This window comes from Oncorhynchus kisutch, linkage group LG4 (assembly GCF_002021735.2).
Source record: "Oncorhynchus kisutch isolate 150728-3 linkage group LG4, Okis_V2, whole genome shotgun sequence".
Classification (NCBI taxonomy): Eukaryota; Metazoa; Chordata; class Actinopteri; order Salmoniformes; family Salmonidae; genus Oncorhynchus; species Oncorhynchus kisutch.
Window position 1 is genome coordinate 3,949,042 of NC_034177.2, and position 22,058 is coordinate 3,971,099.

At 44.4% G+C, this 22,058-nt stretch overlaps 1 protein-coding gene across 1 annotated transcript in view; it reads right to left on the minus strand.

Annotated features, from left to right (window-relative positions):
• LOC109881099 (solute carrier organic anion transporter family member 2A1) overlaps window positions 1-22,058 on the minus strand; it is a 91,004-nt gene that overhangs the window by 22,487 nt on the left and 46,459 nt on the right. Inside the window, exons 5-9 of the mRNA XM_031822321.1 lie at window positions 21,327-21,425; window positions 15,184-15,323; window positions 7,385-7,454; window positions 7,015-7,179; window positions 143-338 (exon numbers count right to left, since the gene is read on the minus strand). Coding sequence (XP_031678181.1) covers window positions 143-338; window positions 7,015-7,179; window positions 7,385-7,454; window positions 15,184-15,323; window positions 21,327-21,425 — 670 coding nt within the window. The remainder of the gene's footprint in view (window positions 1-142; window positions 339-7,014; window positions 7,180-7,384; window positions 7,455-15,183; window positions 15,324-21,326; window positions 21,426-22,058) is intronic.

A 22,058-nucleotide genomic window follows, 5' to 3' on the forward strand; every position in this document is an offset into this window, starting at 1 on the left:
AGCTGACAAACTACATACTACAGACACATCAACATCATCCCCAGAAGCCCTCAGCACACCAACCCCAATCAACCAGGACATGGCTCTCTGAAGATCTAAGTGTTTTGTAAATATGCAGATTACACCCCCAGCACTGACTCACCCTTGGAATCCATAGTTGACCTCTTCCACCCTCTGTGTGGGACATCCCATGAAGAAGAGGGGGATGAGGAGGAGGACAGAGATGGACAGCATGGCGACAGAGAAACGAGGGATGGCCTTAAGAGAGAGACCCATCCTCTTCATGATGACCCCGCCCACCAGCATCCCCACGGCAACCGAAGGAAGGTTCACCGCACCTGAGGACGACGCGACAGAGTGATTAGAAAAACTAGGATAAAATAACCAGTGCTAAGATAAAATAACCGGCGCTAAGATAAAATAACCGCCGCTAATATAAAATAACCAGCGCTAAGATAAAATAACCGGCGCTAAGATAAAATAACCAGCGCTAAGATAAAATAACCAGCGCTAAGATAAAATAACCGACGCTAAGATAAAATAACCGACGCTAAGATAAATAACCGGCGCTAAGATAAAATAACCGGCGCTAAGATAAAATAACCAGCGCTAAAATTAAATAACCGGAGCTAAGATAAAATAACCGGCTCTAAGATAAAATAACCGGCGCTAAGATAAAATAACCGGCGCTAAGATAAATAACCAGCGCTAAGATAAATAACCGGCGCTAAGATAAAATAACTGCCGCTAAGATAAAATAACCAGAGCCAAGATAAAATAACCAGAGCTAAGATAAATAACCAGAGCTAAGATAAATAACCAGAGCTAAGATAAATAACCAGAGCTAAGATAAAATAACCAGAGCTAAGATAAATAACCAGAGCTAAGATAAAATAACCGGCTCTAAGATAAAATAACCGGCGCTAAGATAAAATAACCAGAGCTAAGATAAAATAACCAGAGCTAAGATAAATAACCAGAGCTAAGATAAAATAACCAGAGCTAAGATAAATAACCAGAGCTAAGATAAAATAACCAGAGCTAAGATAAATAACCAGAGCTAAGATAAAATAAGATAAAGATTATTATTATTATTATTATTATTGTCCCAGAGTGGAAATGTTTATTGGAAATGCAAGTGCTGCTTCTCCCTCAACAAATACACATACAGCAAAATAGATAATGCCAGTAGAATAAACAATATGCCAGAATAGATAAGACGCCAGTAGACTAGATTAGACAGAATAGATAATATGACAGTAGAATGAATAATGCCAGTAGAATAAACAATATGCCAGAATAGATAAGACGCCAGTAGACTAGATTAGACAGAATAGATAATATGACAGTAGAATGAATAATGCCAGTAGAATAAACAATATGCCAGAATAGATAAGACGCCAGTAGACTAGATTAGACAGAATAGATAATATGACAGTAGAATGAATAATGCCAGTAGAATAAACAATATGCCAGAATAGATAAGACGCCAGTAGACTAGATTAGACAGAATAGATAATATGACAGTAGAATGAATAATGCCAGTAGAATAAACAATATGCCAGAATAGATAAGACGCCAGTAGACTAGATTAGACAGAATAGATAATATGACAGTAGAATGAATAATGCCAGTAGAATAAACAATATGCCAGAATAGATAAGACGCCAGTAGACTAGATTAGACAGAATAGATAATATGACAGTAGAATGAATAATGCCAGTAGAATAAACAATATGCCAGAATAGATAAGACGCCAGTAGACTAGATTAGACAGAATAGATAATATGACAGTAGAATGAATAATGCCAGTAGAATAAACAATATGCCAGAATAGATAAGACGCCAGTAGACTAGATTAGACAGAATAGATAATATGACAGTAGAATGAATAATGCCAGTAGAATAAACAATATGCCAGAATAGATAAGACGCCAGTAGACTAGATTAGACAGAATAGATAATATGACAGTAGAATGAATAATGCCAGTAGAATAAACAATATGCCAGAATAGATAAGACGCCAGTAGACTAGATTAGACAGAATAGATAATATGACAGTAGAATGAATAATGCCAGTAGAATAAACAATATGCCAGAATAGATAAGACGCCAGTAGACTAGATTAGACAGAATAGATAATATGACAGTAGAATGAATAATGCCAGTAGAATAAACAATGTGCCAGAATAGATAAGATGCCAGTAGACTAGATTAGACAGAATAGATAATATGACAGTAGAATGAATAATGCCAGTAGAATAAACAATATGCCAGAATAGATAAGACGCCAGTAGACTAGATTAGACAGAATAGATAATATGACAGTAGAATAAACAATATGCCAGTAGAATAGATAATAAGACAGTAGAATAGATACAAACAAACAAACAATGTATATGAAATGCTTCAGTCTGGTTTTAGACCCCATCATAGCACTGAGGCTGCACTTGTGAAGGTGGTAAATGACCTTTTAATGGCATCAGACCGAGGCTCTGCATCTGTCCTCGTGCTCCTAGACCTTAGTGCTGCTTTTGATACCATCGATCACCACATTCTTTTGGAGACTGGAAACCCAGATTGGTCTACACGGACATGTTCTGGCCTGGTTTAGATCTTATCTGTCGGAAAGATATCAGTTTGTCCTCTGACAAATCAACTGTCATTTTCGGTGTTCCTCAAGGTTCTGTTTTAGGACCATTATTGATTTCACTATATATTTTACCTCTTGGCGATGTCATTCGAAAACATAATGTTAACTTTCACTGCTATGCAGATGACACACAGCTGTACAGTTCGATGAAACATGGTGAAGCCCCAAAATTGCCCTTGCTAGAAGCATGTGTTTCAGACATAAGGAAGTGGATGGCTGCAAATGTTCTACTTTTAAACTCAGACAAAACAGAGATGCTTGTTCTAGGTCCCAAGGAACAAAGAGATCTTCTGTTGAATCTGGCAATTAATCTTAATGGTTGTACAGTCATCTCAAATAAAACTGTGAAGGACCTCGGCATTACTCTGGACCCTGATCGCTCTTTTGACGAACATATCAAGACTGTTTCAAGGAAATCTTTTTTCCATCTACGTAACATTGCAAAAATCTGAAACTTTCTGTCCAAAAAATGATGCAGAAAAATGTATCCATGCTTTGTCACTTCTAGGTTAGACTACTGCAATGCTCTACTTTCCGGCTACCCGGATAAAGCACTAAATAAACATCAGTTAGTGCTAAACACTGCTGCTAGAATCCTGACTAGAACCAACAAAAATGTGATCATATTACTCCAGTGCTAGCCTCTCTACACTGGCTTCCTGTTAAGGAAAGGGCTGATTTCAAGGTTTTACTGCTAACCTACAAAGCATTACATGGGCTTGCTCCTACCTATCTTTCCGATTTGGTCCTGCCATACATACCTACACGTACGCTACGGTCACAAGACGCAGGCCTCCTTACTGTCCCTAGAATTTCTAATCAAACAGCTGGAGGCAGGGATTTCTCCTATAGAGCTCCATTTTTATGGAATGGTCTGCCTATCCATGTGAGAAACGCAGACTCGGTCTCAACCTTTAAGTCTTTATTGAAGACTCATCTCTTCAGTAGGTCCTATGATTGAGTGTAGTCTGGCCCAGGGGTGTGTGGGCTATACTCGGCCTTAAAGACTGAAAACATCCCATTGTTAAAGACTGAGAACATCCCATTGTTCAAAGACTGAGAACATCCCATTGTTCAAAGACTGAGAACATCCCATTGTTCAAAGACTGAGAACATCCCATTGTTCAAAGACGGAGAACATCCCATTGTTCAAAGACCGAGAACAGCCCATTGTTCAAAGACTGAGAACATCCCATTGTTCAAAGACGGAGATCATCCCATTGTTCAAAGACTGAGAACATCCCATTGTTCAAAGACTGAGAACATCCCATTGTTCAAAGACAGAGAACATCCCATTGTTCAAAGACAGAGAACATCCCATTGTTCAAAGACTTTGTGTGTGAGTCTCCAGTGTGTGTTTTGGGAGTGAGAGGTACCTTTTTCTATTTGAATGGAGGAAATACAGCAGGTTCCTAGCGTGTGAAGAACGTGCCTGCTAGCTTCATGAATGCTATCATTTACAGATACGCCATAATTCCCCTGTTCCACATAGTGGATCAACAAGGGGGCAGATAAACCATAATTCCCTGTTCCACATAGTGGATCAACAAGGGGGCAGATAAACCATAATTCCCCTGTTCCACATAGTGGATCAACAAGGGGGCAGATAAACCATAATTCCCCTGTTCCACATAGTGGATCAACAAGGGGGCAGATACGCCATAATTCCCTGTTCCACATAGTGGATCAACAAGGGGGCAGATAAACCATAATTCCCCTGTTCCACATAGTGGATCAACAAGGGGGCAGATAAACCATAATTCCCCTGTTCCACATAGTGGATCAACAAGGGGGCAGATAAACCATAATTCCCCTGTTCCACATAGTGGATCAACAAGGAGACACATACACCATAATTCCCCTGTTCCACATAGTGGATCAACAAGGGGGCAGATAAACCATAATTCCCCTGTTCCACATAGTGGATCAACAAGGGGGCAGATAAACCATAATTCCCCTGTTCCACATAGTGGATCAACAAGGAGACACATACACCATAATTCCCCTGTTCCACATAGTGGATCAACAAGGGGGCAGATAAACCATAATTCCCCTGTTCCACATGGCGTATCTGCCCCCTTGTTGATCCACTATAATTCCCCTGTTCCACATAGTGGATCAACAAGGGGGCAGATAAACCATAATTCCCCTGTTCCACATAGTGGATCAACAAGGGGGCAGATAAACCATAATTCCCCTGTTCCACATAGTGGATCAACAAGGGGGCAGATAAACCATAATTCCCCTGTTCCACATAGTGGATCAACAAGGGGGCAGATAAACCATAATTTCCCTGTTCCACATAGTGGATCAACAAGGGGGCAGATAAACCATAATTCCCCTGTTCCACATAGTGGATCAACAAGGGGGCAGATAAACCATAATTCCCCTGTTCCACATAGTGGATCAACAAGGGGGCAGATAAACCATAATTTCCCTGTTCCACATAGTGGATCAACAAGGGGGCAGATAAACCATAATTCCCCTGTTCCACATAGTGGATCAACAAGGAGACACATACACACACAGAGGAATTATGGCGTATGTCTCTCTCTCTTTGTGTGTGTGTGTAGTGTTGTACTGACCTATGAGGAGACAGTAGTACTGTACTGACCTATGAGGAGACAGTAGTGTTGTACTGACGTATGAGGAGACAGTAGTGTTCTGTACTGACCTATGAGGAGGCTGTAGTGTTGTACTGACCTATGAGGAGGCTGTAGTGTTCTGTACTGACCTATGAGGAGGCTGTAGTGTTGAACTGACCTATGAGGCGGCTGTAGTATTGTACTGACCTATGAGGAGACAGTAGTGTTCTGTACTGACCTATGAGGAGGCTGTAGTGTTCTGTACTGACCTATGAGGAGGCTGTAGTGTTCTGTACTGACCTATGAGGAGGCTGTAGTGTTGTACTGACCTATGAGGAGACAGTAGTGTTCTGTACTGACCTATGAGGAGAGTGTAGTGTTCTGTACTGACCTATGAGGAGGCTGTAGTGTTCTGTACTGACCTATGAGGAGACAGTAGTGTTGTACTGACCGATGAGGAGGCTGTAGTGTTGTACTGACCTATGAGGAGGCTGTAGTGTTCTGTACTGACCTATGAGGAGGCTGTAGTGTTCTGTACTGACCTATGAGGAGACAGTAGTGTTGAACTGACCTATGAGGCGGCTGTAGTATTGTACTGACCTATGAGGAGACAGTAGTGTTCTGTACTGACCTATGAGGAGGCTGTAGTGTTGAACTGACCTATGAGGCGGCTGTAGTATTGTACTGACCTATGAGGAGACAGTAGTGTTCTGTACTGACCTATGAGGAGGCTGTAGTGTTCTGTACTGACCTATGAGGAGGCTGTAGTGTTGTACTGACCTATGAGGAGACAGTAGTGTTCTGTACTGACCTATGAGGAGAGTGTAGTGTTCTGTACTGACCTATGAGGAGGCTGTAGTGTTCTGTACTGACCAATGAGGAGACAGTAGTGTTGTACTGACCGATGAGGAGGCTGTAGTGTTGTACTGACCTATGAGGAGGCTGTAGTGTTCTGTACTGACCTATGAGGAGGCTGTAGTGTTCTGTACTGACCTATGAGGAGACAGTAGTGTTGAACTGACCTATGAGGCGGCTGTAGTATTGTACTGACCTATGAGGAGACAGTAGTGTTCTGTACTGACCTATGAGGAGGCTGTAGTGTTGAACTGACCTATGAGGCGGCTGTAGTATTGTACTGACCTATGAGGAGACAGTAGTGTTCTGTACTGACCTATGAGGAGGCTGTAGTGTTCTGTACTGACCTATGAGGAGGCTGTAGTGTTGTACTGACCTATGAGGAGACAGTAGTGTTCTGTACTGACCTATGAGGAGAGTGTAGTGTTCTGTACTGACCTATGAGGAGGCTGTAGTGTTCTGTACTGACCTATGAGGAGACAGTAGTGTTGTACTGACCGATGAGGAGGCTGTAGTGTTGTACTGACCTATGAGGAGGCTGTAGTGTTCTGTACTGACCTATGAGGAGGCTGTAGTGTTCTGTACTGACCTATGAGGAGGCTGTAGTGTTCTGTACTGACCTATGAGGAGACAGTAGTGTTATGTCTGACCTATGAGCAGGCTGTAGTGTTGTACTGACCTATGAGGAGGCAGTAGTGTTCTGTACTGACCTATGAGGAGACAGTAGTGTTGTACTGACCTATGAGGAGACAGTAGTGTTCTGTTCTGACCTATGAGGATACAGTAGTGTTATGTACTGACCTATGAGCAGGCTGTAGTGTTGTACTGACCTATGAAGAGGCAGTAGTGTTCTGTACTGACCTATGAGGAGGCTGTAGTGTTCTGTACTGACCTATGAGGAGACAGTAGTGTTGTACTGACCTATGAGGAGGCTGCTGTAAGCGGCAGTCGTGCTGTACTGTCTCTCCAGGAATTTGTTGAGGAAGGTGGCGAGTCCAGCGATGACTGAAGAGAAACAGCACTGAGACAGAACCAACAGCAGGAACAGAGGACTGAGGAGCAGACGAACAAACAGCCTGGGGAACACTGGGGAGAGAGGAACAGAGAGGACACACAGAGACAGGCAGAAAGACAGACACAAAAAATACATAAATTAGTTAACTAAGGGCTACTGTAACCACCAGGCAGATTCTCAGTAAAATTCTACCAAACACACAATACTGTGTGTGTGTGTGTGTGTGTGTGTGTGTGTCTGCCAGCCAGCCAGCCAGCCAGCCAATAGAGGACTTACTCTTAAGGAAATCAAGCAGTGAGATCTCAGGCTTTTCGGAGCCTTCATTCAGAATGTCAGTTCCACTTACCTAGGAAATAATACATTACAGTGTAGAATTACAAATACATTCAACAGTAGAAACAGTAACAAAGCAAAGTCCCCGGCCCTGTTTCTGTGGCTGGAGAAATGTTACCACTCTTAAATTCATAGACAGACCTATGGATGCAAGGACTGACCATCCATGAGATCAACATGCCCGTTTCAACCATGTTATATGAGGCTGTACAGTGTTCGTTTACATTGACTTTGTTTACATTGACGTTGTTTACATTGACGTTGTTTACATTGACTTTGTTTACAAACATTGGCGTAAAAACAAGCTTAAATATTTGGGGTTTTGATGGGGTACAACAATTGAAGTCGGCATTTCTCAGCTATATTATTTTAAGAATCAATAGGTACATATTATATTATATAATATATATATATAATAATTATATATATATTATTATTAATTTATATTAAGTCAAAACATTTATACAGCAACTACAGATTGCCCCGTTAATGTTGAAGAACAGTAGAAAGAATAATTTAAGCTTTCATTTTGGAAAATGTATTTTCAGAAGGGGAGAAGAAAGCAGAGGAGCATCAGTTTTGATTTCACTATTCGTGCAATATTTTTCAATGTCATATCTTAGAGAGAGAGATAGAGAGAGAGAGACAGACAGGGAGCGAGACTGAAGAGAGAGAGAAGAGAATCCCCTTGAGGAATTTACTTAATCTTTTCCTTGGTTGGAAATGTCTCTTAAACAAGCAGAGAGAAGAAAATGCCATACCAGATGAGAGGCTATGGGAATCTGGAATATGAGATTTGATTTGAAAGAGTTCATCTTTCACCAGCCTGTGTGTGATTCTCAACAGTATATAACCTATATGCTTACTAGAAAACCTGATGTAACTCAGTGAGTTTGTCTGTAGAAACTGACTGCAAGTAATCGGTCTGTGTTACAGGTCTAAGCTTTCATCCAATTAAAAACAAAACACAACATTTTCAATGAGAAGTATTTGTTTGAAGCCGATAAAGAAAGTAATTTTCCAGCACCACGATGCCTATTCCATCCATGCTCTACCAAGGTTTACTAGCACCACGATGCCTACTCCACCCATGCTCTACCAAGGTTTTCCAGCACCACGATGCCTACTCCACCCATGCTCTACCAAGGTTTCACAGCACCACGATGCGTATTCCACCCATGCTCTACCAAGGTTTTCCAGCACCACGATGCCTACTCCACCCATGCTCTACCAAGGTTTTTCAGCACCACGATGCCTACTCCACCCATGCTCTACCAAGGTTTACCAGCACCACGATGCCTACTCCACCCATGCTCTACCAAGGTTTACCAGCACCACGATGCCTATTCCACCCATGCTCTACCAAGGTTGACCAGCATCACGATGCCTACTCCACCCATGCTCTACCAAGGTTTACCAGCACCACGATGCCTACTCCACCCATGCTCTACCAAGGTTTACCAGCACCACGATGCCTATTCCACCCATGCTCTACCAAGGTTTACCAGCACCACGATGCCTACTCCACCCATGCTCTACCAAGGTTTACCAGCACCACGATGCCTACTCCACCCATGCTCTACCAAGGTTTCACAGCACCACGATGCGTATTCCACCCATGCTCTACCAAGGTTTTCCAGCACCACGATGCCTACTCCACCCATGCTCTACCAAGGTTTTTCAGCACCACGATGCCTACTCCACCCATGCTCTACCAAGGTTTATCAGCACCACGATGCCTATTCCACCCATGCTCTACCAAGGTTTACCAGCACCACGATGCCTACTCCACCCATGCTCTACCAAGGTTTACCAGCACCACGATGCCTATTCCACCCATGCTCTACCAAGGTTGACCAGCATCACGATGCCTACTCCACCCATGCTCTACCAAGGTTTACCAGCACCACGATGCCTACTCCACCCATGCTCTACCAAGGTTTACCAGCACCACGATGCCTATTCCACCCATGCTCTACCAAGGTTTACCAGCACCACGATGCCTACTCCACCCATGCTCTACCAAGGTTTACCAGCACCACGATGCCTATTCCACCCATGCTCTACCAAGGTTTTCCAGCACCACGATGCCTACTCCACCCATGCTCTACCAAGGTTTTCCAGCACCACGATGCCTACTCCACCCATGCTCTACCAAGGTTTACCAGCACCACGATGCCTATTCCACCCATGCTCTACCAAGGTTTACCAGCACCACGATGCCTACTCCACCCATGCTCTACCAAGGTTTACCAGCACCACGATGCCTATTCCACCCATGCTCTACCAAGGTTTACCAGCAACACGATGCCTACTCCACCCATGCTCTACCAAGGTTTACCAGCACCACGATGCCTACTCCACCCATGCTCTACCAAGGTTTACCAGCACCACGATGCCTACTCCACCCATGCTCTACCAAGGTTTACCAGCACCACGATGCCTACTCCACCCATGCTCTACCAAGGTTTTACAGCACCACGATGCCTATTCCACCCATGCTCTACCAAGGTTTACCAGCACCACGATGCCTACTCCACCCATGCTCTACCAAGGTTTACCAGCACCACGATGCCTACTCCACCCATGCTCTACCAAGGTTTACCAGCACCACGATGCCTATTCCACCCATGCTCTACCAAGGTTTTACAGCACCACAATGCATATTCCATCCATGCTCTACCAAGGTTTACCAGCACCACAATGCATATTCCACCCATGCTCTACAAAGGTTTACCAGCACCACAATGCCTATCCCACCCATGCTCTACCAAGGTTTACTAGCACCACGATGCCTATTCCACCCATGCTCTACCAAGGTTTTACAGCACCACAATACCTATTCCACCCATGCTCTACAAAGGTTTTACAGCACCACGATGCCTATTCCACCCATGCTCTACCAAGTTTTACCAGCACCACAATGCATATTCCACCCATGCTTTACCAAGGTTTTACAGCACCACAATGCCTATTCCACCCATGCTCTACCAAGGTTTACCAGCACCACAATGCCTATTCCACCCATGCTCTACCAAGGTTTACCAGCACCACGATGCCTATTCCACCCATGCTCTACCAAGGTTTCACAGCACCACGATGCCTATTCCACCCATGCTCTACCAAGGTTTCACAGCACCACGATGCCTATTCCACCCATGCTCTACCAAGGTTTCACAGCACCACGATGCCTATTCCACCCATGCTCCACCAAGGTTTACCAGCACCACAATGCCTACTCCACCCATGCTCTACCAAGGTTTTCCAGCACACACATTTGACCTACTACAGTGGCTATGTTGGTCTATTACTTTAAACTGTTTGTACTTCAAACTTTCTCAGACACCGGAAGGTGATTATGCAACATAAATTACACAACACACTACAGAGAATGTTTCCCGTGGGACAACGGTGGTCTTCTCTGATATCGCACAGCGGATGGATGGTCCAGAGGGGACTGGAAGACAAACAAGTGCATAGAGATGGGACCTGCGCTCCGTCGATCAGCTGGTGTACAGATTTCAGGGAACACAATCCACCACCTTGCCATTAAGCAAGTGTGTCCCAGTGATGTCACTGTAGGGGTGGAGTTCAACTGAAGGAGAGCATCCAGTCTCCTCCAATTAGTAGCAAGATGGAGAAGGGTGTGGCCTGCATCTGCAGGAACCCCTTTTATACTTCTATTGGTCCATTTCTAGGACTCCGGGACACAGCAGCAGGGATAGATAGCTAACTAACTAGGACTCTGGTACACAGGCAGTAGGGATAGGTAACTAACTAACTAGGACTCTGGTACACAGGCAGTAGGGATAGGTAACTAACTAACTAGGACTCTGGTACACAGGCAGTAGGGATAGGTAACTAACTAACTAGGACTCTGGTACACAGGCAGTAGGGATAGGTAGCTAACTAACTAGGACTCTGGTACACAGGCAGTAGGGATAGGTAACTAACTAACTAGGACTCTAGTACACAGGCAGTAGGGATAGGTAACTAACTAACTAGGACTCTGGTACACAGCAGCAGGGATAGGTAACTAACTAACTAGGACTCTGGTACACAGCAGCAGGGATAGGTAACTAACTAACTAGGACTCTGGTACACAGCAGTAGGGATAGGTAACTAACTAACTAGGACTCTAGTACACAGGCAGTAGGGATAGGTAGCTAACTAGGACTCTGGTACACAGGCAGTAGGGATAGGAAACTAACTAACTAGGACTCTGGTACACAGGCAGTAGGGATAGGTAACTAACTAACTAGGACTCTGGTACACAGCAGCAGGGATACGTAACTAACTAACTAGGACTCTGGTACACAGCAGTAGGGATAGGTAACTAACTAACTAGGACTCTAGTACACAGGCAGTAGGGATAGGTAGCTAACTAGGACTCTGGTACACAGGCAGTAGGGATAGGTAACTAACTAACTAGGACTCTGGTACACAGGCAGTAGGGATAGGTAACTAACTAGGACTCTGGTACACAGGCAGAAGGGATAGGTAACTAACTAACTAGGACTCTGGTACACAAGCAGCAGGGATAGGTAGCTAACTAACTAGGACTCTGGTACACAGGCAGTAGGGATAGGTAACTAACTAACTAGGACTCTAGTACACAGGCAGTAGGGATAGGTAGCTAACTAGGACTCTGGTACACAGGCAGTAGGGATAGGTAACTAACTAACTAGGACTCTGGTACACAGGCAGTAGGGATAGGTAACTAACTAACTAGGACTCTGGTACACAGCAGCAGTGATAGGTAACTAACTAACTAGGACTCTGGTACACAGGCAGTAGGGATAGGTAACTAACTAACTAGGACTCTAGTACACAGGCAGTAGGGATAGGTAACTAACTAACTAGGACTCTGGTACACAGGCAGTAGGGATAGGTAACTAACTAACTAGGACTCTGGTACACAGGCAGTAGGGATAGGTAACTAACTAACTAGGACTCTAGTACACAGGCAGTAGGGATAGGTAGCTAACTAGGACTCTGGTACACAGGCAGTAGGGATAGGTAACTAACTAACTAGGACTCTGGTACACAGGCAGTAGGGATAGGTAACTAACTAACTAGGACTCTGGTACACAGCAGCAGGGATAGGTAACTAACTAGGACTCTGGTACACAGCAGCAGGGATAGGTAACTAACTAACTAGGACTCTGGTACACAGGCAGTAGGGATAGGTAACTAACTAACTAGGACTCTGGTACACAGGCAGTAGGGATAGGTAACTAACTAACTAGGACTCTGGTACACAAGCAGCAGGGATAGGTAGCTAACTAACTAGGACTCTGGTACACAGGCAGTAGGGATAGGTAACTAACTAACTAGGACTCTAGTACACAGGCAGTAGGGATAGGTAGCTAACTAGGACTCTGGTACACAGGCAGTAGGGATAGGTAACTAACTAACTAGGACTCTGGTACACAGCAGCAGGGATACGTAACTAACTAACTAGGACTCTGGTACACAGCAGTAGGGATAGGTAACTAACTAACTAGGACTCTAGTACACAGGCAGTAGGGATAGGTAGCTAACTAGGACTCTGGTACACAGGCAGTAGGGATAGGTAACTAACTAACTAGGACTCTGGTACACAGGCAGTAGGGATAGGTAACTAACTAGGACTCTGGTACACAGGCAGAAGGGATAGGTAACTAACTAACTAGGACTCTGGTACACAAGCAGCAGGGATAGGTAGCTAACTAACTAGGACTCTGGTACACAGGCAGTAGGGATAGGTAACTAACTAACTAGGACTCTAGTACACAGGCAGTAGGGATAGGTAGCTAACTAGGACTCTGGTACACAGGCAGTAGGGATAGGTAACTAACTAACTAGGACTCTGGTACACAGGCAGTAGGGATAGGTAACTAACTAACTAGGACTCTGGTACACAGGCAGTAGGGATAGGTAACTAACTAACTAGGACTCTGGTACACAGGCAGTAGGGATAGGTAACTAACTAACTAGGACTCTAGTACACAGGCAGTAGGGATAGGTAGCTAACTAACTAGGACTCTGGTACACAGGCAGTAGGGATAGGTAACTAACTAACTAGGACTCTAGTACACAGGCAGTAGGGATAGGTAGCTAACTAGGACTCTGGTACACAGGCAGTAGGGATAGGTAACTAACTAACTAGGACTCTGGTACACAGGCAGTAGGGATAGGTAACTAACTAACTAGGACTCTAGTACACAGGCAGTAGGGATAGGTAGCTAACTAACTAGGACTCTGGTACACAGGCAGTAGGGATAGGTAACTAACTAACTAGGACTCTAGTACACAGGGGAGGCAGGGTAGAGCGTTGGACTAGATACTGGAAGATTGCAAGTTCAAATCCCCGAGCTGACAAGGTACAAATCTGTCGTTCTGCCCCTGAACAGGCAGTTAACCCACTGTTCCCAGGCCGTCATTGAAAATAAGAATTGGTTCTTAACTGACTTGTTAAATAAAGGTATAAAAAAAAAAACACAGCAGCAGGGATAGGTAACTAACTAACTAGGACTCTGGATAACGTTAGTTGGCTAGGTAACTGGCAATAGCACCAAAGGGACCATTCTCTAGCTTTTCTTTGTCTTTAGGTTTGTTTAGGTTTGTTCTCTGACCAGGACACGCAAGTGTCAAGGCCAATAGTTTACACAGATGACTTCAGCCATGTGAAAAACCTTCTATAGCAAAATATAGCTGGCTTCGTTTGCGTGTAGCTTGCCTCTTATCCGACTGGTGTTAGCTAGCTACTAGCGCCGTTGCTAGGCAACCTAAGTGCCTTGACCCTGTTTGAGAACGATGAGATTTAAAGGTAGCACATCGTTGATTCATAAATGGACAGAATTGAGTACGTGACAGAGATAAATTATACATTTAATCAAAACTATTGTCCCTACAAAACTTCGGTGGCAAGCCTAATGGTCACTTTATGGATGCTGTAGTTCTTATCTGATGCCTAGATATTGAGCTAAGTTGGGGCAATACGTTTTATTTTTTAATGCTAATGCAAATGCCAATGCTAACGTTAATGCCAATGCTAACAACCCTTTTCAAAATCCGGTATGTAGTTCTCAGTAACGGACGGGCGGCTCGTGACGAAAAGGCGAGGAAGTGTGCTGTGTACCTCCAAGTTATCTGCGGATTTTCATTGACATCAGTGTCATATTGTCTTTATCACCCTCACAATAACATTCTAGCTTAGTTAATTTCAATCAACAGTACATGGCAGCTAAAATGATCAGTTGCACTGCTGGCTTCATGCCAGAAGAGGTCAGTATAACGTGAATTAAAATATATTTTCCCAGACAATAACAATTTTCAAGCTCTAGCTATTCACGTCATTCAAAATAATGAAATACCACAATACATAATATATATTAATGTCTGGGCCCCGGTCTTACAACCTTAATTCTTCCCCTGAGGGAGATATTTATTATTCTCAGAAGAAGAATGAAGTAAAATAACCGAGCACTGCTTTGTCCTTGATGTTTTGGAAATGTTGTTGACAAGGGAATTTCAGTAATACCTTATTTGGTGGTTACCTACATAAAGACTTCCTAAAACAGCCAAGACCCATTTATAACACACGCATAAGCAGTGTATAAAAGCATCTATGCCTGCATCCCAAACGACACCCTTTTCCCTACATAGTGCACTACTTTTGATCAGAGCCATATGGGGCCCTGTGTAGGGAATAGGGTGCCATTTTGGGATGCGAACTTTAGTGAGAGAGTGTTACCTACATTGCCTTCCAGTGGCATGCTGCGAGGAAAGAAGAAGTATGGGGTGGAGGTCAGGGCTAGGCTGGCAGAGGAGACGAGGAGGCCCATCCACCATGCACCCACCCAGCGAGGGTCTGTAGGGGCCAGCTCAGCATTGGTGACTAGCGGGAAAGAGGAAAGAAGAAGTATGGGGTGGAGGTCAGGGCTAGGCTGGCAGAGGCGACGAGGAGGCCCATCCACCACGCACCCACCCAGCGAGGGTCTGTAGGGGCCAGCTCAGCATTGGTGACTGGAGGGAGAGAGGATAGAGGAAAGCAGAAGTATGGGGTGGAGGTCAGGGCTAGGCTGGCAGAGGAGACGAGGAGGCCCATCCACCACGCACCCACCCAGCGATGGTCTGTAGGGGCCAGCTCAGCATTGGTGACTGGAGGGAGAGAGGAAGGTTAGAGAGAGAGAGAGACAGAAAGACAGGCAGAGATTAAGCATGCTAGGCCGGCAGAGACAGAGAAAGAGAGGGCTCTAGAACAGTCTGAAGCACCCGGGCCTCACCCTAATACACTCTGAAGTCAAATGAGCGAGAGAGAGAGACAAAGCGAGAGAGAGGGCTGATAAGTCCAAAACTATTTAACCTGGGCTCTGACAGATATCATTATATTCTGTTTTTTTTTTACAAACAGTTCTATTTAAAAAAAACAGACCAAAAACGACACGTATCTAGGACTGAATGTCAGCAACACAGGTGTAGCTTTCACATGGCTGTGAACGAGCTGGGAGGCAAAGCAAGAAGAGCATTCTATGCCATTAAAAGGAACATTCAAATGTTACAATCCAATTAGGATCTGCCCCCCCCCAAAAAAATTAAATACTCTATTTGGCAGCAAAGTATGGTGTTCACTCTTTACTGATGATGATTCATGAATGGGACAAACATCCAATTGAAATACTGCATGCAGTGTATTGTGCAAAGAAAAACTCCAAATAACACATGTAGAGCAGAATTGGGTCAATACCCCCTCCTTATTCAAATATTAAAAAAGAGACATCACATTTTACAACCATCTAAAAACAAGTGACCCCAAAACATTCCATCACACAGCTCTACAATGTCAAGAGATGAAACAAGAAGAGTCCCCTCAGCCAGCTGGTTCTGAGGCTCAGTTCACTAACCCAAACCAGCCCCATAGAGCCTCAGGACAGCAGTCAACCAGCTGGATCTGAGGCTCAGTTCACTAACCCAAACCAGCCCCATAGAGCCTCAGGACAGCAGTCAACCAGCCAATCACACAGAGCAGGGCTGTTCAACCCTATTCCTGGAGATCTACCATCCTGTTGGTTATCAGTCCAACCCTCTTCCTGGAGATCTACCGTCCTGTTGGTTATCAGTCCAACCCTCTTCCTGGAGATCTACCGTCCTGTTGGTTATCAGTCCAACCCTCTTCCTGGAGATCTACCATCCTGTTGGTTATCAGTCCAACCCTCTTCCTGGAGATCTACCGTCCTGTTGGTTATCAGTCCAACCCTCTTCCTGGAGATCTACCGTCCTGTTGGTTATCAGTCCAACCCTATTCCTGGAGATCTACCATCCTGTTGGTTATCAGTCCAACCCTCTTCCTGGAGATCTACCATCCTGTAGGTTTACAGTCCAACCCTCTTCCTGGAGATCTACCATCCTGTAGGTTTACAGTCCAACCCTCTTCCTGGAGATCTACCATCCTGTAGGTTTTCAGGACGGTAGATCTCCAGGAAGAGGGTTGGGCAACCCTTCCTTAGAGCCTCAGGACAGCACTCAGAAAATACTGACCAACCAAATGATCACAAAACAAAAAGAAAAATATCACCTATTGGAAAGACACCACAAGAAATCAAAGTAACCTCCAATACTATTTGTTTCTAAACAGACAGTACAGACTATCTGACCCCTGTGACTGATACAGTACACTGTGGCAGACTATCTGACCCCTGTGACTGATACAGTACACTGTGGCAGACTATCTGACCCCTGTGACTGATACAGTACACTGTGGCAGACTATCTGACTGATACAGTACACTGTGGCAGACTATCTGACCCCTGTGACTGATACAGTACACTGTGGCAGACTATCTGACCCCTGTGACTGATACAGTACACTGTGGCAGACTATCTGACCCCTGTGACTGATACAGTACACTGTGGCAGACTATCTGACTGATACAGTACACTGTGGCAGACTATCTGACCCCTGTGACTGATACAGTACACTGTGGCAGACTATCTGACTGATACAGTACACTGTGGCAGACTATCTGACCCCTGTGACTGATACAGTACACTGTGGCAGACTATCTGACCCCTGTGACTGATACAGTACACTGTGGCAGACTATCTGACCCCTGTGACTGATACAGTACACTGTGGCAGACTATCTGACCCCTGTGACTGATACAGTACACTGTGGCAGACTATCTGACTGATACAGTACACTGTGGCAGACTATCTGACCCCTGTGACTGATACAGTACACTGTGGCAGACTATCTGACCCCTGTGACTGATACAGTACACTGTGGCAGACTATCTGACCCCTGTGACTGATACAGTACACTGTGGCAGACTATCTGACCCCTGTGACTGATACAGTACACTGTGGCAGACTATCTGACCCCTGTGACTGATACAGTACACTGTGGCAGACTATCTGACCCCTGTGACTGATACAGTACACTGTGGCAGACTATCTGACCCCTGTGACTGATACAGTACACTGTGGCAGACTATCTGACCCCTGTGACTGATACAGTACACTGTGGCAGACTATCTGACTGATACAGTACACTGTGGCAGACTATCTGACCCCTGTGACTGATACAGTACACTGTGGCAGACTATCTGACCCCTGTGACTGATACAGTACACTGTGGCAGACTATCTGACCCCTGTGACTGATACAGTACACTGTGGCAGACTATCTGACCCCTGTGACTGATACAGTACACTGTGGCAGACTATCTGACCCCTGTGACTGATACAGTACACTGTGGCAGACTATCTGACCCCTGTGACTGATACAGTACACTGTGGCAGACTATCTGACCCCTGTGACTGATGGAAAACACTGACTAGGTACAGACTCAGTGAGCACAGTCTGGCCATAGAGACTTGTCGTCATAGACAAACCTGGTTGCCCAGAGAGGACAGGCTGTGCTCACTCTGGTGTCACCTCGTTAGTCAGTGTTACATCTGTGCTGGTTTGTCATCTCATTATAGTGGGAAGGTGTTTTACCTGTGCTGGCCCAGGGGGATATTTAAGAGTGGCTGGCCCAGGGGGATATTTAAGAGTGGCTGGCCCAGGGGGATATTAAGAGTGGCTGGCCCAGGGGGATATTTAAGAGTGGCTGGCCCAGGGGGATATTTAAGAGTGGCTGGCCCAGGGGGATATTTAAGAGTGGCTGGCCCAGGGGGATATTTAAGAGTGGCTGGCCCAGGGGGATATTTAAGAGTGGCTGGCCCAGGGGGATATTTAAGAGTGGCTGGCCCAGGGGGATATTTAAGAGTGGCTGGCCCAGGGGGATATTAAGAGTGGCTGGCCCAGGGGGATATTTAAGAGTGGCTGGCCCAGGGGGATATTTAAGAGTGGCTGGCCCAGGGGGATATTTAAGAGTGGCTGGCCCAGGGGGATATTTAAGAGTGGCTGGCCCAGGGGGATATTTAAGAGTGGCTGGCCCAGGGGGATATTTAAGAGTGGCTGGCCCAGGGGGATATTTAAGTGGCTGGCCCAGTGCTCCAGTTGTCTTGAGAGATGTGGAGGGTTAATTCTTTTAGTTGGCACTTCCTATTTGATTTTGAGACAAACAATCCTTTATCTGATCTTCCCTGTTTTTGGTTTGCTTGCCTGTCTTTAAGTTTGGTGTGTGGTTTTTCCTTTGCTTGCCTCTTAGTGGGTACATTTAGTGTGTCTCATGGTGGGCGTCTTTCAGGTTCTAGTTGTTGTTGCTAGTCAACGTTTAGTGACAACCCCATGAGTGTTTTTTTTTTTTTAAACCCCCACCTGTTTTGGTGGTTGACAGTGACTCTTTGTTAGTTTCCCCGTATGTTTGAGCCTCAGTTTCTTGCCGGGCAAAGTTACATGCCATGTGACTTCTCAGTCATGTTGAGACTACCCAACTACTATTTATTTGATGTGTTATTCTCATGAATATTGTTGTTGCTGTTAATGGTAATCACAGCTCCACTACTATTATTATTATGATTGATTGCTGTTGGTCCCACCATTGTTGTTAAATGTATACTTTGACAATGGAAGTCATTTAACTTGCCGTGTCAATAAAGTCTATGAGAGAGAAAGCTCTAGAACAGTCTGAAGCATCTGGCCTCAGCCTACTACACTCTAAAGTCAAATGTCTACAGTTTGCTGATGATCTGTTGTTCCTGTCCCCAACTAAGGAGGTCCTACAGCAGCACCTAGATATTCTGCACAGATTCTGCCAGACCTGGGCCCTGACAGTTATAACACAAAGTGTTCCATGAAAGGTCCAGTTGCCAGGACCACACATAAAAATTCCACCAAGACCTTGTTGCCCTAGAGCACACAAATTATACCCAACTTGGCAGAAACATCAGCACCACAGGTAACTTCCACAAGGCTATAAACAATCTAAGAGACAAGGAAAGAAGAGCCTTCTATGCCATCAAATGAACATAAAACACCCCAAGTACGATCTGGCTAAGAATACTTCAACAACCTAGAATTCACAAAATGGGACAAACACCAAATTGAGACTTCGTGCAGAATTCTGCAAAGATATCCCCATGCGTACAACCTAAAACACCAAATAATGCAGAGCAGAATTAGGAGGATTCCCTCAAATTATCAAAATCCAGAAAAGAGCCGTTAAGTTCTACAACCACCTAAAAGGAAGTGATTCTCAATCCTTAAAAACAACGCCCTCAACTACAGATGAACCTGGAGAAGAGTTGAGAGAACAACATTGTAGTTACTCCACAATACTTAAAAACAACGCCCTCAACTACAGATGAACCTGGAGAAGAGTTGAGAGAACAACATTGTAGTTACTCCACAATACTTAAAAACAACGCCCTCAACTACAGATGAACCTGGAGAAGAGTTGAGAGAACAACATTGTAGTTACTCCACAATACTTAAAAACAACGCCCTCAACTACAGATGAACCTGGAGAAGAGTTGAGAGAACAACATTGTAGTTACTCCACAATACTTGAAAACAACGCCCTCAACTTCAGATGAACCTGGAGAAGAGTTGAGAGAACAACATTGCAGTTACTCCACAATACTAAAATCAGGGTAGCCTAGTGGTTAGAGTGTTGGACTAGTAACCGAAAGGTTGCAAGTTCAAATCCCCAAGTTGACAAGGTACAAATCTGTCGTTCTGCCCCTGAACAATGCAGTTAACCCACTGTTCCTAGGCTGTCATTGAAAATAAGAATTTGTTCTTAACTGACTTGCCTAGTTAAATAAGGATGCTAATACAGAATAAAACATATTCCTAAACATGCATCCTGTTTGCACTAAAGTGATACTGCAAAAAAATGTGTTAAAGAAATTTACTTTTTGTCCTGAATACAAAACTTCCACATCACTGAGTACCACTCTTGATATTTTCCAGCAGGTGGTGACGTCTTCATGTTATGGGTATGCTTGTCATAGGCAAGGACTAGGGAGTTTTTTATAGGATAAAAATAAATGGAGCGGGGAAAATCCTAGAGGAAAACCTGGTTCAGTCTGCTTCCTACCCAGACACGGAGATAAATACACCTTTCAGCAGGACAATAACCTAAAACACAAGGCCAAATCTACACTGGAGTTGCTTACCAAGCAATGCAATCCTACACTCCAACCAGCTACCCAACCTCTGCCACCAATCTAACGACCCAAACCCAGTATCAACCTGAACTGGTTCTGTCCACCACGTAACAACCCAAACCCAGTATCTACCTGAGCCGGTTCTGTCCACCACGTAACAACCCAAACCCAGTATCTACCTGAGCCGGTTCTGTCCACCACGTAACAGTATCTATCTGAGCCGGTTCTGTCCACCACGTAACAACCCAAACCCATTATCTATCTGAGCCGGTTCTGTCCACCATGTAACAGTATCTACCTGAGCCGGTTCTGTCCTCCATGTAACGACCCAAACCCAGTATCTACCTGAGCCGGTTCTGTCCACGTCCACATAGATCCTCAGCATGACGGAGCCCAGCAGGAAGCCAAAGGCAGGTCCAAACACAGACACAGCAAACAGGATGGCTGGGAAGAGAAAGGAGACAGTCAGGGTCTTTAACACCACGTCCTACTGTAATACTACAGTCTGTGTTGAGCCTGCCGTAGCTGCAGTACTAAAAACCACGAAGAAGAGACCAGCTGGATCGTGTTCAAGTGTCTGTTATTAACTAAATGAATACAATCTCTCCTCTTGTTTTTTGCTAAATAACTCCGTCAAACTTTACTTTTCATAATGTATGAGAGAAGCGATTACAACCTGCTTGTGTTCAGCTACGGTGTTTTAGTTAGCATCGGGAGATTGCCGTAGACAACTCAGTAAAAATAGTATATGGCCAGTAAAAATATTATAGGGCCAGTAAAAATAGTATAGGGCCAGTAAAAATAGTATAGGCTAGTGTTTCCATTGGCTACAAGCCTCTTACCTACAGTATCATAAGTAATCTTCACATTTTATTGTGTTACAAAGTGGTATTAAAATGGATTTAAGTGTCGTTTTTTTTTGTCAACAATCCACACAAAATCTTTCAAAGTAATTTTTTATTTTTACATTTCTTAAAAATGAATGAAAAATGTAACACTAGTATATGTAGATTAGATACGTATTTACCCCCCCCCCCCCCCCCCCCGCCCCAGACAATACAGGTTAGAAACACCGTT